The sequence below is a fragment of the Callithrix jacchus genome, chromosome 22 (genome assembly GCF_049354715.1).
Source record: "Callithrix jacchus isolate 240 chromosome 22, calJac240_pri, whole genome shotgun sequence".
NCBI classification, from domain to species: Eukaryota; Metazoa; Chordata; class Mammalia; order Primates; family Cebidae; genus Callithrix; species Callithrix jacchus.
The window spans coordinates 15,189,479-15,202,799 of record NC_133523.1 but is presented as its reverse complement, the minus strand read 5'-3'; the positions used below and the strand labels follow the sequence as shown (position 1 = coordinate 15,202,799).

The 13,321-nt window shown below is 55.2% G+C and overlaps 1 protein-coding gene across 6 annotated transcripts in view; it reads left to right on the top strand.

Annotated features, from left to right (window-relative positions):
• MED26 (mediator complex subunit 26) overlaps positions 1-10,997 on the top strand; it is a 56,145-nt gene extending 45,148 nt beyond the window's left edge. For all 6 annotated transcript variants that reach the window (XM_002761865.7, XM_035287134.3, XM_035287132.3 and 3 more), the window contains 2 exons: positions 7,549-7,623; positions 8,243-10,997. In XM_002761865.7, coding sequence (XP_002761911.1) covers positions 7,549-7,623; positions 8,243-9,898 — 1,731 coding nt within the window. In that variant the 3' untranslated portion in view covers positions 9,899-10,997. The remainder of the gene's footprint in view (positions 1-7,548; positions 7,624-8,242) is intronic.
• Positions 10,998-13,321: the final 2,324 nt, after the last annotated feature.

Here is a 13,321-nt window from a genome sequence, read left to right as displayed (position 1 = left end):
ATGCCTGGGTCGCCCTGGCCCTGCCTCTCAGGCATCCTGGGGACAAGGCAGAGATAGCATGGAGACCATGGAGGTGGCCCTGTGGGGGTTCAAGGAACTCTTTGTAACCTGTACATTTCAGTGCAGGGGCAGTCAGGAGAGTCTTTGCAGAGTGCTGACATCACTGCAGCCTGGTGGCACCTCGTACCCTTCACTCCACTTAGTCAAAGCACCAGATGGGCCCTATGTGTTGGGCAGCCATGCCAGGCTAGTGGAAGGCGAGGTTTCACCACCTTCTAGTCTACCCGGGACCTCCATTACCTTGCTGGCCCTCAGTTGCCTTATCTATACAGCGAGCTCGTGAGAATGAAATTCAGAACTTGGCCCCATGGTAACCCACCAGTGGTGGCCCTGTGCGAGTTGTGCCTGGTTGGGCCTGCCCAGGCTCAGCACCCTTGGGTCTGTTGGTTTGTCAGACCTTGGGCAGCACAGTTTCCCCTTTGCCACCATAGCTGCCATCCCAAGAGGCTGGGGATCTCAGGCAGGGTGGGAACATTTCAGATGCAGAGAAAATGGGGAGGCAAGCCAAGGAGGCCGCTTGGACTCCAAACTGAGTCTCAGTTCCTTGTTTCAGACCAGGGCTGGAAATCCCCTGCAGTAATTACTCAGGGCCTGGGGGTTTTACCAACGCACCCCTGTAATAAAGCGAGGAAGAGGCTGGTTGGTAGTGGGTCCACTCCACTGAGCAGGCCCCAGCTTTGCACTCAGACCCAGTGATCTTCACAGAATAAAAACTCGACACATGCCAAGGCCCAATTAAAATATTTGCTGACAGGTTTGGTTGGAAAGATGACTCCACATGCCCTGTTATAGGTAGGTTTTCGAAAGACAGTCTAGAGATCAGAGGTGTGACGGTTTCACAGGGGCCACAGAGGAGTGCTGCCAGCTGGCCTTTGGGGGAAACCTGGAAAGTTAGTTCTGAGCGGCCATGTTTATGGCTCAGCTGTGCCCAGAGCTATACAGACTGTACGATGTAGATCACAGATTGGGCGGGAGGCGGTGCTGACTGGGGCTGGGCAGGGCGTGGAGTGATGGCTGTCCCTTCCCTGGGTTACTGTTGGCTCATTGTTATGTTTCTTCCCTTCCAGGACAGAGTGACCTAGCCCCTGCCCCTCCTTGCCAACTCCTCCCTCCTGGTCTGGGCCACTTAAGGGCCTCTCCTTTCTGTGGTGATGGTTGTCCTGGGCTCCCTCCTGGTGCAGGTCAGGCCTCTCCCTGCAGAAAGGAACTGTCGACCTAGTGCATGCCCCTGGTTCAGCCTCTCTTTGGCTTCCTTTAGAAGAGAGGTGTGAGGCACCTGAGAGTTGGACTGATGTGCACAGCTGGCATGGGCACTCAGAGTTCCCCTCTCCAGCCCCAGGGCTGCCTGCTGTTTCTGCACAGGGTCTGTTAAGCAGCAGCCCAGTACCAGGGTAGGGGGAGTTTGGTGAGGGGCTACTGGGGTCTCACCAGATAGATGGTGTTGTGCAGTTGGACTCAGGAAGCTTGAGACAGGCTCACATGGAGGGAGGTGGCATCATACCCAGCCCTTGGCCCTTGCTGCCTTACTCGGGGGCCAGACGGGGGACCATGAAGCCAATATGAGGAGCTGGAAACAGGTATTTGCTCACTTCCCCTTTAGATGGCTGCCAGTCCTTCTAGATCAGTGAACTCTCCCAAACAAATGCTAGGAAATAGATGTATTTTCTCATCTTTATTTGTGACAGTTTTCAAGCATAAAAGTAGAGAAAGGTAACCTTATCCTGCTTCAGTAGATAGCTGCTTACAGCCATGTGACTGTTTCACCTTTCTCCCTCCCGTCACTCGCTCTAGGGGATGATTCTGTAGCAAATTTCAGACTGTATTATTTTTCAGGAACGAGGAGGATTTGTGGTGGATCTTTAATGACTCCCACGGAGCATGGCGTGCTGTGAAGTCGTACACAGGGTTCCCCACTGCTCCTGGGGTGTGGGAGAATGAGGTGTCGCATGCTCACGCAGCTCCAGGCACCTGACCCAGCCTGCTTCTGAGGGGTTTCAGCCCCTCCCTCAGGCTGTTTCTGTGCGTGTCCAGCCCCGCCTCCCTTCTTCACATTTCCTATGAGCAGAACAGCACATGTCACCAGTTAGGATGGCTGGAATTGTGGCTTAGCACAGGCTATGGGGCACTCGGAGAAAAAGATGCCAGCCTTTTTGGAAGCCTTTCTTAGTTCTTATGTGGAAGGATGGCCACAGAAGAGCCCTGGGACATGCAGACCTCCTGTGGTCTTGGGTGAGAAGTTGTCCCCTCCAGGCCCCCCATGCATGTGTTCCTGGGACATCCCCGAGGTATGGGTGCCTGGGTGCTGAAGGCTGTGCTGGTGGCCCCTGGTTCACCCTCTGCCTGGATGCAAACCATTCTGTCTCGGTATCTGTGCTAGCTGTGATGCCCATGGCCTCAGACCAGGCCTCCCCACTTGGTTTCTCTGAGATTTCAGAAAGCCGAGATTGACAGTCACATTCCTGTTGGCCCATGTGTACCTGATCATGCCTCATGGATCTCTATTCTAAGATCTGAACATGTTCAGTGTGACAGTGAAGTCAATTCCATCAACATTCCAGCCTAGGCGGCTAGGCTGGACCTGCATGTATGCCTGTGCCACACCTGGTCCCACCTGCTAACTTCTTGGCCTGCCTGCCTTTGGAACAGGCACCTCAGGGAGGTCCCACCTGCTTCCCAAGTGCTCTCTGCTGCATTTACCCCTGCCCTTCTAGTAGCTGCCTGGAGGTGCACCCCCCTACCCCTGACACCTTTGCCCTTCACAGGCACTTCCCGCAGCAATGAGGAGTCCAAACTGAGGAAGATTGAGTGGGCAGGGCAGTCAGCGTTGGTAGAAAGGGGAAGCAGCACCTGTCTTCACGATGGTTAAGCAAGTGCAGACTCATCTGCATCTATTGAGGAGTCCCTAGTGGAGAAGTGAGAGGCTGCAGTTCCTGGTGGGATTCCTGCCCCTTTGGGAAAGCCACTTGGCAGGTGTTTTGAGAGGTTTTTTTTGGACTGGGAACAAATCCCAAGGGAGAATACTAAGGAGGAGGGGGCCTCCAGTGTGCCAGGTTATTCCTGACTGCAAGACACTGCAATTGGCCTATGGGCCAGAGATGTGGCCCTGGCGAGCCTGAAGAGCTGCCCTAAAGCCATCCTTTGAGGGCATCGCCTGGAGTGGCTCCCCATGTGGAGTCAAACTGTGTCTACGCTGGGATTAGGATCTAGTGTACCTCCCAAGACAGATGGACAGGTGCCAAGGGCATCCCACAAACAGGGCAAAGGCAGGTGGCCTGTGGGGGCAGTGGCTAAGGTGGATGGAAGACAGGTTGTGAAGGAGCTACCTTGGGTCTTTTGGGTCTGTTTTTCTTCCCAGTGTCCTCACCCTGGCCCCTCCCTGCTGCTGCAGGCCTTTGGTGCTGTCTGGCTAGCTCCCTGCCCATCCTTCTCCAGCGCTTTTCTGCTCTCCAGCCTGGAGGTCAACCTCCAGCCCTGATGGACACAGCTCGCTCTGCCTCCTCCTTTTTTGACCTCCCTGGGAGGCCACCTTGGATGCTGCCCACCCCTGTGGCCTGCCCCAAGGGTTCATGCTGGACTTAGCAGGCCTGGAGCCTGAGCAGGAGGCTCTCCTCAGCCACATCCGAGTCCTAGTGTGTCTGCCACCCACAGGGGACCCCTAGCAAGGGTGGGAGGCCTGCCACTCCTGGGGGGAAGAGAGTTGGTTGTTAAGGCAGGGTCCCCAGGGCCAGGAGCCAGCTCACATTTTGCTCCAGTTGGTTGCTAAGTGTTCTTTGGGACAGACTGTGGCCATCTGTAAAGAGGCTTTGTGGAGCCTTCCGTCTCAGTGTGCCTGGGCTTGGGGCAAGGAGTGGGGGCCAGGCCCTTTGCAGGGAATCCTCGCTGCGTTGCTCAGCATCTACCTCCTGGGCTTGGGAGGCCTGTGTCTAGAATGCCCAGGTGGCACTCTCCACCCAGTGCTCAGACTGCTTGACATCAAGGCCCAAGAGGTTGCAGGGCAGGGCAGCCTCACGTCACCCCCATCCTTGCTCTGCTAACATCACTGACCACCTTGAGCTGGCTCCAGGGAGCGGCCACATTGGACACTCACCCTCTCTCTGTCTTACACAACACACATTTATCGTCTCAGGCTCTAGGGCTCAGAAGTTAGGTCCAGGCTCATCGGGCTGGGATCCAGGCAGCAGCGGGCTGTGCTCCTCTCTGGGGGATCCGTTCCTGCCCCTTCAGGTGTTGGCAGAGTTCACCTGTTGACGGTGTAGGACTGTGGGTTTCTTGCACCTTACAGGTACAGCAGATGGGCTCCTCTACTCCTCAGGCAAGCAGCTCACACGCTAGGGGCAGAAAGAGGACTGCCAAGGAGGTCGCATTTCCCTTGGGGCTGAAAGCCCAAGGGCCTCCTGGAGGCTGAAGGCCTCTGTGCACACGCTTAAGTATGGCTCATAAGGCAGCTCCAAGTGCCAGGGCCCTCAGAGCTTCACCTGGTGTCCCCAGCTCCCATGCAGCTTCCAGGAGGCTCTTGGGGCTGGCTGTTGGTTCAGCAGTGATTTCTGGGGTGCCAGACCCTGGGGTTGCCCGACCCTGGGGTTGCCCAGGTGTTCTGCCTCCTCCCTCCTGTCTGGCAGCAGGATGGTATCTGCCCAAGGACAAGGACACTTTGTGCCACCAGGCTAGCTGGGCCTGGGCAGTGTTCTGTTCTGCAGGACTGCTGGTTCAGGAGTATGTGGGGAACCAGAGCTCCAAATATACCAGGGTGAGGTCACCAGTGTGGAAGTGAAGCCATGTGGCAAGTCCAGGGACTGAGTCGGTGCTGGAGTCCTTGGCCCAGGAGCAGCTGGCCTTGCTGTCTGTCTGGGACCGGCCTCCTCACTGTGCAGTCCTCCCTTTCACTGAATCCCTGCCCATCGCACAAGGAGTGAGGACAGGACTGCATCTCCTCAGACCACCACCCACCCCCACCCTCACCTTGACGCAGCTGGGAGTAGGGTTTTCAGGGTCATTTGGAGCCCTGAACGAGAACATTGCAAGGCAAGGATGTTGTTGCCAAGGAATAAATGGGACCATTGGCAGAGGGGCAGCTTTGTGGCAGCTCTGTGGCCACTCTGCAACTTTACACCCAGAGGAAACAACACAGGGAGGGTAGTGGCTGCCTTGTGCTGGAAGTGGGGCAGAAAAGCCAGAATCCATGAGGCCAGCAGAATTAACAGCCCTCAAGGACATGCATGTTCTAGTCCTGGAGCCTGGGCATGTCATACCGTACATGACAGATGAAACTAAGGGAAGAGCCTGGAGATGGGGAGATGACCCAAGATCTGGACCAGCCCTGCCTAGTCAGGGAGTTCTTAGAGATGGCACCTATCCTGGCTGAGCCAGAGAGATGCCGGGTGAGGACTCGGCCTGCAGCTGGCTTTGAGCATAGAGGGGGAGGGCCTGTGAGCTGAGGGATGCAGTGCCCTCCAGAAGCTGGGAATGGCCGCTGGATGACAACCAGCAAGAAAGCAGGTGCCTCATTGCTACAGTGTAAAAAGCTGAACTCTGCTAACACCTGAAGGAGCAGGAAATGAGGATCCCAGCCCAGTGAGACCTAGACCTGACTTCTGAGCCCTAGAGCCTGAGATGATAAATGTGGCTAAGATGCCAAGTTTATAATCATGTGTTACAGAAACTCATGCCACGCAGTCTTGGCAGTGATATGGCCTGGTGGGAATGGAATAGAGCAGCCTCCCTGGGTACGAGGTGACCACCCTGCACGGATGTGGAACCCAAGCTTCTCAGCCCAGAGTCAAGTCTGTCATTGTTGTCAGTTGCAGCCTTGTTTTGTAATGGCAAATGGAAAGTGCCTAAGTGTCCAACATTCAAGTCAGGCCTTTTCCCCCCTCTGGAAGGCGTGGTGAGCCAAATGAGGGGCTCTGTTTGGAGCCGAACATTTCTGATGTGAAGTCAGAAAGGGCAAAGCTCAGAACCACGGTCAGTTTGGTTTTGAAATGTGTGGTAAGTGTAGATATATACACCTGTATACAAAAGGGATATTTTTGGAAAAAATGCAAGGAAACACTATAGTGGCTGGGTCAGAGATGCCCATTTCCTTGTGTGCTTTTTTATGCTGTTTTAATTTGTATCTTGTGCCCACTTTACTCCATCATGTTCTGGGGGGTAGTTGTGTAATCTCACTGTGGTTTCTTTCCCTAGGGCCCCTGGGCCCTCACCCACCAGCCAGCCCACCACAAACCTGTAGCTGCCGGAGGTGGTGGTTGAGCTGTAGGAATTCTTGCTGTAACAATTAAAGCAGTAATGTGTGGCGAGTGCTTAGAACAAGGTGGAGCTCCTAGCAAGATCCTAAAAGGGAAGGATTCCCTGGTCATGGGATGTGTGCGTGCTTCACTCTGCCAAAGCCCAGCAGTCCCCAACATCGGCTGTGCCCCCCCGAAGTACCTAGTATTGTTAAATACCATTCCTTGCCAATGGGGTGCATGTCATGTATCCATTTGTGGGTTCAGCATGTGTTTTCCTGGCTATTGATAAAGCTGAGAAGTGGAGCATTAGCCCTGACATTTCACTGCGCTGTCCCTGTTCCTGTCTGGTGGCCGCTGTACGCCGGGCTCCTGGTCAGCTGCATTGCTGCACAGGTATTCTGCGTGTTCTAGATACAGCTCCTTGGGGCCTGTGGCCTATGTCTTTTCCCACTTTGTGACTTTCTGCTCTCTTTGTGGTGTCTTTGAATGAAGAGGTCTTGTTAATGCATTCAAATTGACCAGTTTATTATGTATTTATCTTTTTTGGTTTGGGTTTTTGTTTTTGCTTTTGTTTTTGAGATGGAGTCTCACTCTGTCACCAGGCTGGAGTGTAATGGCACGATCTTGGCTCACTGCAACCTCCACCTCCCGAGTTCAAGCGATTCTTCTGTCTCAGCCTCCCAAGTAGCTGAGACTACAGGCACGTGCCACCACACTTGGCTAATTTTTGTATTTTTAGTAGAAACGGGGTTTTACTATGTTGGCCAGGCTGGTGTCGAGCTCCTGACCTCATGATCTGCCTGCCTCAGCCTCCCAAACTGCTGGGATTACAGGTATGAGCTTCCACTCCTGGCCTATATATTGATCTTCTAAGCTTTGTGCATTTTATTCAATGAATTCTTCAGTGTCCCCTCTCCCACTCCCATCATATGGCAGAGTAGAGGTCGTCTTAACTATCAGGAGCAGCTCTGATTTAAGAGTCCTGGGTTTCAGCAGGTAGGTGGGTGGGTATGCACTGTGTAAGGGCTTGGGGCAGACCACACACCATGCACTAGAGGAGGTCGAACGGCAGGTGGGGATGAGCACTGGGTGCCAGGTTGGCCCAGGGAGCAGGTAGGAGACTACCTGGAGTGTGGGCTTCAGTGCTTCCAGCTCCTCTTGCTCTGGGGTTGGGGAGAGACCCAAGCAGCCTGGGGCTGGGTGTCTCAGCCTCCCAGGGGGAGAGGACAGGCACCTAACAAATGGCTTTTTATTTCCACAGATCCGGAACATGGTGGCGGTGCTGGAAGTCATCTCCAGCCTGGAGAAATACCCCATTACCAAAGAGGCACTTGAGGTGAGTATCCCACACCCCAGCATGGGGGAGGGCAGAACGGGGGGCAGGGGGCGGCTCCAAACCAGGTCCTTGGGAACATCAGTCTCTTTGCTTCAGAGGACCAAGAGAGGCAGTGTGCCGTCACAGCATGTGCCCCACGATCATGGTCTCCCATGGGCACTGCAGGGACGGAGTGATGTTAATCCCATCCTGCATGCCCACTTTGTGGGCACGTGGGGGACATCGGGAGAGGTGTGCTTGGGGAAGGCTCCAGTGAGTGGCACCATCCCCAGCCCTCCACTTGAAGCAGGCCCTCTGTGCTGTCACCTTGGCAACGGCACCCTCTCACCCAGAAAGCCTCTCTGGCAGTGTCCTTGCAGTGACCTGACGGGCCACAGCCCCCTGGCACCGGAAGCACTGCCAAGAAGCCACCTGTGACCCTTAAGGTCTGGGGACTGGGTTCAGAAAATATTGTCACAAAGGGCCAGAAATCCCCAGAGGTTGTGTCGGGGAGCTGGCAGTTTAGGGCTCAGTGCGAATGGGGTCATTTCAGAGTCAGGGCCACTTCCCACCATTTCTGGCTCAGCTTGTGGGGAAGCCCCTGTCTTGAAAGTATGTCATCATCTCTTTCTGGTTGTAGGAAACACGGCTTGGGAAGCTCATCAACGACGTCCGCAAGAAAACCAAGAACGAGGAGCTCGCCAAGCGGGCCAAGAAACTACTTCGGAGCTGGCAGAAGCTCATCGAGCCAGCACACCAGCATGAGGTGGCACTGCGGGGGCTGGCAGGGGCCACCGGCTCTGCTAACGGGGGCGCACACAACTGCCGGCCAGAGGTCGGGGCGGCCGGCCCGCCCAGGAGCATCCACGACCTGAAAAGCCGCAATGACCTCCAGAGGCTGCCTGGGCAGCGGCTGGACAGACTGGGCAGCCGCAAGCGCCGGGGTGACCAGCGTGACCTTGGCCACCCGGGGCCGCCACCCAAGGTCTCCAAAGCTACCCATGACCCCCTGGTCCCCAACTCATCCCCCCTCCCCACCAATGGGATCAGTGGGAGCCCAGAGAGTTTCCCCGGCTCCCTGGATGGCAGCGGGCATGCAGGCCCGGAGGGCAGCCGCCTGGAACGTGGTGAGAACGACAAGCACGGTGGCAAGATCCCCATCAATGCCGTGCGGCCACACACCAGCTCCCCAGGCCTGAGTAAACCCCCTGGGCCCTGCTTGCAGGCAAAGGCTTCAGTGCTGCAGCAGTTGGACAGGGTGGACGAGACTCCAGGGCCTCCCCACCCCAAGGGGCCCCCTCGCTGCTCTTTCAGTCCTCGGAACTCACGGCATGAGGGCTCCTTTGCCCGGCAGCAGAACTTGTATGTACCTAAGGGCTCCATGCCCAGCCCCTCACCACGGCCCCAGACACTTGATGCCACACAGGTGCCGTCACCGCTTCCACTGGCACAGCCGTCCACACCCCCTGTGCGGCGGCCTGAGCTGCTGTCCAGCTCGGAAAGCCCAGTACGCTGGCTTGAGCAGCCTGAGAGCCACCAACGGCTGGCAGGGCCAGGCTGCAAGGCTGGGCTATCCCCGGCCGAGCCCCTCCTGTCCCGGGCAGGCTTCTCCCCAGACTCCTCCAAGGCGGACAGTGATGCTGCCTCCTCTGGGGGTTCGGACAGTAAAAAGAAGAAGAGGTACCGGCCTCGAGACTACACGGTTAACTTGGACGGGCAGGTGGCCGAGGCGGGCGTCAAGCCTGTCCGGTTAAAAGAGCGGAAGCTCACCTTTGACCCCATGACAAGACAGATCAAACCTCTGACCCAGAAAGAGCCAGTGCGGGCAGACAGCCCTGTGCACATGGAGCAGCCGTCCAGGACAGAGCTGGACAAGCAGGAGGCCAAGGCCAGCCTCCAGAGCCCCTTCGAACAGACGAACTGGAAGGAGCTGTCACGCAATGAGATCATCCAGTCCTACCTGAGCCGGCAGAGCAGCCTGCTCTCATCTTCGGGCGCACAGACCCCGGGGGCTCACCACTTCATGTCTGAGTACCTGAAGCAGGAGGAGAGCACCCGGCGAGGGGCCAGGCAGCTGCACGTGCTGGTGCCTCAAAGCCCGCCCACGGACCTCCCTGGGCTGACCCGGGAGGTCACACAGGACGATCTAAACAGAATCCAGGCCAGCCAGTGGCCGGGGGTGAACGGGTGTCAGGACACACAGGGTAACTGGTATGACTGGACGCAGTGCATATCGCTCGATCCTCACGGTGACGATGGGCGCTTGAACATTCTGCCTTATGTCTGCTTAGACTGACCGGCCCGTCAGCCACAAAGTGCATTCCCATCTTGCAGAAGCCAGGCGGGCAGGCAGGTGGGCGGGTGGCCAGGGCCCAGCTGCCTCCTGCGGCTGGGAACTCGGGGAGCCCGGCCTGGGCAGGAGGGAGGGGGCGGGAGTCATGTGGTCTCTCTGTGCACCCTTCCCTCAAAACTCTCCTTTTGTGAAATGCTGCTACCAGTTTACTAACAAAATTGCGAAGGAAGGACCGTGCGGAAGGAAGGACGGCAAAGTGAGTTCAGAACTCTATAGCAAACCAGCTATAAAAAGCGTTAGTCCCTCACCCCTGAAGAGGTGCGGACACTTTCCAGCACCTGAATGCTGGGACCTCAGTTGCAGGCAGGCACAGAAAACCTGTGGGAGAGGTTACCTTTAACACAGCAACAGAAGCACGCATCTCATCTCTCTTGCATTTCCTGTTCTTTAATTTGGCCCCGAGTGTCTGAGAGACAGTGGGCCATGCCACAGCCTCTGTTTGCCCCTACCCAGCCACTGTCAGGCCAGTGTTGTCCATCGTGTGCCAGAAGCTCCTCAGCTGTGGCGAGCCACTGGCATTGGGCAGAGAGGCCAGCTGGCTAACCAATATGACCCCAACTCCATGGGCAGCCACCTGTTTATATCTGGTTTCAGTTATAACCCAGTATTTACAGAAATGCTGCAGAAATTTAAGTTTTTTTGGGTTTAACTCCTCTTCCATCAGACCACCAAACAAACTTTTCCTTTCTTCCCCCCTTTCCTTTTTTCCCTTCCTGTACACATCTAGAAAACTTCACCTTTCTAGAGTCCCCCCTAAACAACACAAAAGTTACTGTGGGTGCTACTGGTTTTATGCTGTACTGTGGGGCGAGAGGGCAGACCTGTCTGTACGCTGGAAACACTCATAACCATTCCTTTAGATTCGTTTGCCTTATGGTTATTTGTCATAAACGCGATTTGCAAAAACAAGGAGCCTTAGTGAATGTACAGTACATAGACTTCTGTGTTCTCAGGACGCAGAAGGGAGCAACTTTGCTATTTGGTCCAGTAAGTGGACACCTTGTGATATAAATGTGGAAATAAAAAAACCCATTTGCACAAACCAGTATGAGAATCTTTTCTTATTTGGCCCTTCACTGCCAAATCAGCCCTTTCCTGGATTGTGGATTAGCCAGGAAGACCTAGACCCTCCAACAGCTGGGATATAGGGAGACAGGGTAGGGCATAGCCTTGAAATCCACCTGTTAGCCTGCTGCTGCATTTGGGAGGAACCTTTTATTCATTCAGGGGCACATTAAGGAACGTTTATCTTGTCTCACCCAGACCTGACTGGCGTAGAGAGCAGGCTCCATAGCACAGGTCTCTGACTACTCCCACCTCAACAAAGTTCTTACAAGGGATGGCCCAGAGGCTCAGAGCTGTGTGTGTGTCCGGCAGCCCAGCCCTTGGCCCTGGCCCTCAGCTGCCTTACTAGCTGGTTGGTGCTGACACCAAAAAAATGTTTCTCTCTTGGCTATGGAGTGGTAATATTTTAGTTGTCCCTCATCCCCAAAACTGTAAGCTAAGACTGGTTTTCTAGTTTCTCACTTTGGAATAGGTCATCTTACCTATATCTGCTTAATTTCACAAATGAAAAAACAGCTACATCTTAAGACATGCAGCACTACAGAGCAAACCAAAGGTTCCTTTCAGCCTGTAAAACTCCATTCAGCCCAAAGCCAGTTTCAGAGCTAGCAGGGATTTCTGGCAAAAGCTTGGTGCCAGGACACACCCCTTCCCCAAGAAAAGGCCATGGGCGGAGTGGCTTTGAAGGCAGGATGAGGTTGAACCCAGGCTGCCACCCACTAGCTGTGTGTCCGAACCATCTCTTCACTCCTATGCACATGTCCCCATTTGGGGGGTGAAAATACCCCAGAGTTAAGAGAACTAAAAGTATGTCAGTGGAAGTGTCTGACACTCAGCTGTGCTGTAGGGTGCCTGTAGTTATACCACTGTGCCCGTGTTTAACAGCTCTGCTGATATGTGGTGTCCCAAGGACGTGACATTGCTCTGATACACAGGGCACAGCTGGAGGATATTAGGGTGCAGAGCTTGGCTTCCTACCGGCATCTCTAGAGCTTTGGGATGGGCTGCAGCTCCCCCTGCCCCTGCCTGCAGGGACTACCACACCTGTCTCCATGTATCCAGGAGGGCCTAGGGGGGTACTAATGTTGCTACCTTTGAGAAGGCAAGGGTAAGCTAAGATACCCTACATTTGGGGGACCAAGTTGGGTTGCTGCTTTCTTCTTTGAGACCAGGTCTCGCTCTGCCACCCAGGCTGGAGTGCAGTGATGCCATTATAGCTCACTGCAGCCTTGACCTGGGATCAAGCCAGCCTCAGCCTCCCTAGGAGTGGGGACCACAGGCATGCACCACCACACGTGGCTAATTTTGGTATTTTTTGCAAAGACGAGGTTTTGCCATGTTGCCAAGGCTGATCTCCAACATCTGAGCTCAAGCAATCCGCCCGCCTTGGCCTCCCAAAGTGCTGGGATTACAAGCTTGAATCACCCTGCCCAAGGTTACTGCTTCTAATTGGACAAGTAAAAACACTGTAACGAAATTTTAACACACTCTCCCCGAAAAAGTTGGAGTCACACGATTTGGGGAACAAAATTATCGTCCTTGAATTAGTATAAGTTCATCTTCCTGAAAACCTCGACTGTTTTCCTCCACTGGGGCCAGGGGCTGGTCCATCCCTCTTGGTCCTTGGGCATCAGGGGTCAGGGCTTGGCACCTCCTCTTTCTGCAGAGCCTTGGAGACAGGTGTCCAAGGACGCTGCCATGGCCACGGTCCCGAGTGGCAGGGGAGCCTAAGACAAGTAGCTTCCCCATTCTGGTCTTCGGTCTGTGAAATGGGGATAGTGATACCTACCGCACGGCCTTCCTAGTATTCAGTGGAATGATACCAGGGCCAGACCCGAGAACTGCGCACGTCGCGGTGGTTTCCAGAACACAATTTCAGGGACCAGGCGCTCCGGGATAGTCCCACTGCCAGAGTTGGCCACGGGCGTGCACCCCCACTTTGCAGAGCGAGTTTAGCCCAAGAGCTTTTCACAACTGGTTTCTTTCCCCAAAAGGTCTTTTACCTTAGATGTCCGCCGCCGCCAGCCACTAGGAATCAGGAATCTAGTTAGGGGGTGCCCATGTACCCCTCGTCGAGGCCCTGATGTTTGGCCCACGCACAGACGCCAACGATGCGAAGCCCTCCTCACTCCTGCTCGCCAGATCCGCTCGAGCTCTGGCTCCGGGTCACCGGGACCGCCCACGTCTCGGGTAGCACAGCTTGGACCCAGGTCTGCGTCCCCTTCTTTCGCTTCCGGCCTCGGCTCCGCCCTTACCGGAAGCGCATCTACAGTGGGCGGGGCCTGCACTAGAGACGTGATG